The sequence below is a fragment of the Camelina sativa genome, chromosome 7, assembly GCF_000633955.1.
Source record: "Camelina sativa cultivar DH55 chromosome 7, Cs, whole genome shotgun sequence".
Taxonomy (NCBI): domain Eukaryota; kingdom Viridiplantae; phylum Streptophyta; class Magnoliopsida; order Brassicales; family Brassicaceae; genus Camelina; species Camelina sativa.
In genome coordinates this window covers 23963101-23963688 of record NC_025691.1, presented here as the reverse complement: position 1 = coordinate 23963688, position 588 = coordinate 23963101, and the positions used below count along the sequence as shown (strand labels likewise).

Here is a 588-nt window from a genome sequence, read left to right as displayed (position 1 = left end):
TTCGTAGTCTTTAGGGTTTTTGCCTTTGAAGGGTTTCCTTCCTCCTTCGGTTTCCGTGGCTGTAGTGTTAGGGCTCTCGTCTGGGTTACTTCTGTAGCCACGGCGGATATGAACCTCACCGTCTTTCTTGTCTTTCTCAGAACCTATTCCCATTGTGGCTCCTCTGTTTTCGCCAGTGAGAGTATAGACGTTAACGGATTTCTCATCGCCGTTGCTTTTTCCCCAAGTAAGCTTACTGATTCCATCTTTGATATCTTCTTTGATCTTTCTGCTCATTGAAGATGATCCCTGTCCATTTGGAACTCTCGGATTCCCAAGATTACTCGTTGATGCGCCTTTGGTTTTCTGATGGTTGTCATCGGTGTGAAACTCTGTTTTGTTTTGCGTTTTTGTATCTCTCTCAGTTAGATCGCTAGGTCCTCTCGTGGGTTCTGATGCTGCTGCAATATGTCGTGTGGTTTTGCTTTGCGTTACATCTTCTCTACCTGCAGCTTGAAGAGTTTTCTTCGTTTCTTCTAACGCAAGTTTCGCCTTTTCTTTTCTCTTCTGTTGTCCTTTATCTGCTTCTGACTTCTCTCCACTGCCCTC

At 44.9% G+C, this 588-nt stretch overlaps 1 protein-coding gene across 1 annotated transcript in view; it reads right to left on the bottom strand.

The window, feature by feature from the left end:
- Positions 1-588, bottom strand: part of LOC104704896 (hepatoma-derived growth factor-related protein 2-like) — a gene marked incomplete at its 3' end in the record, with an annotated part of 3404 nt that continues 2816 nt past the window's right edge. The window contains exon 2 of the mRNA XM_019227135.1: positions 1-575. Within this exon, the coding sequence (XP_019082680.1) occupies positions 1-575 (575 nt within the window). The remainder of the gene's footprint in view (positions 576-588) is intronic.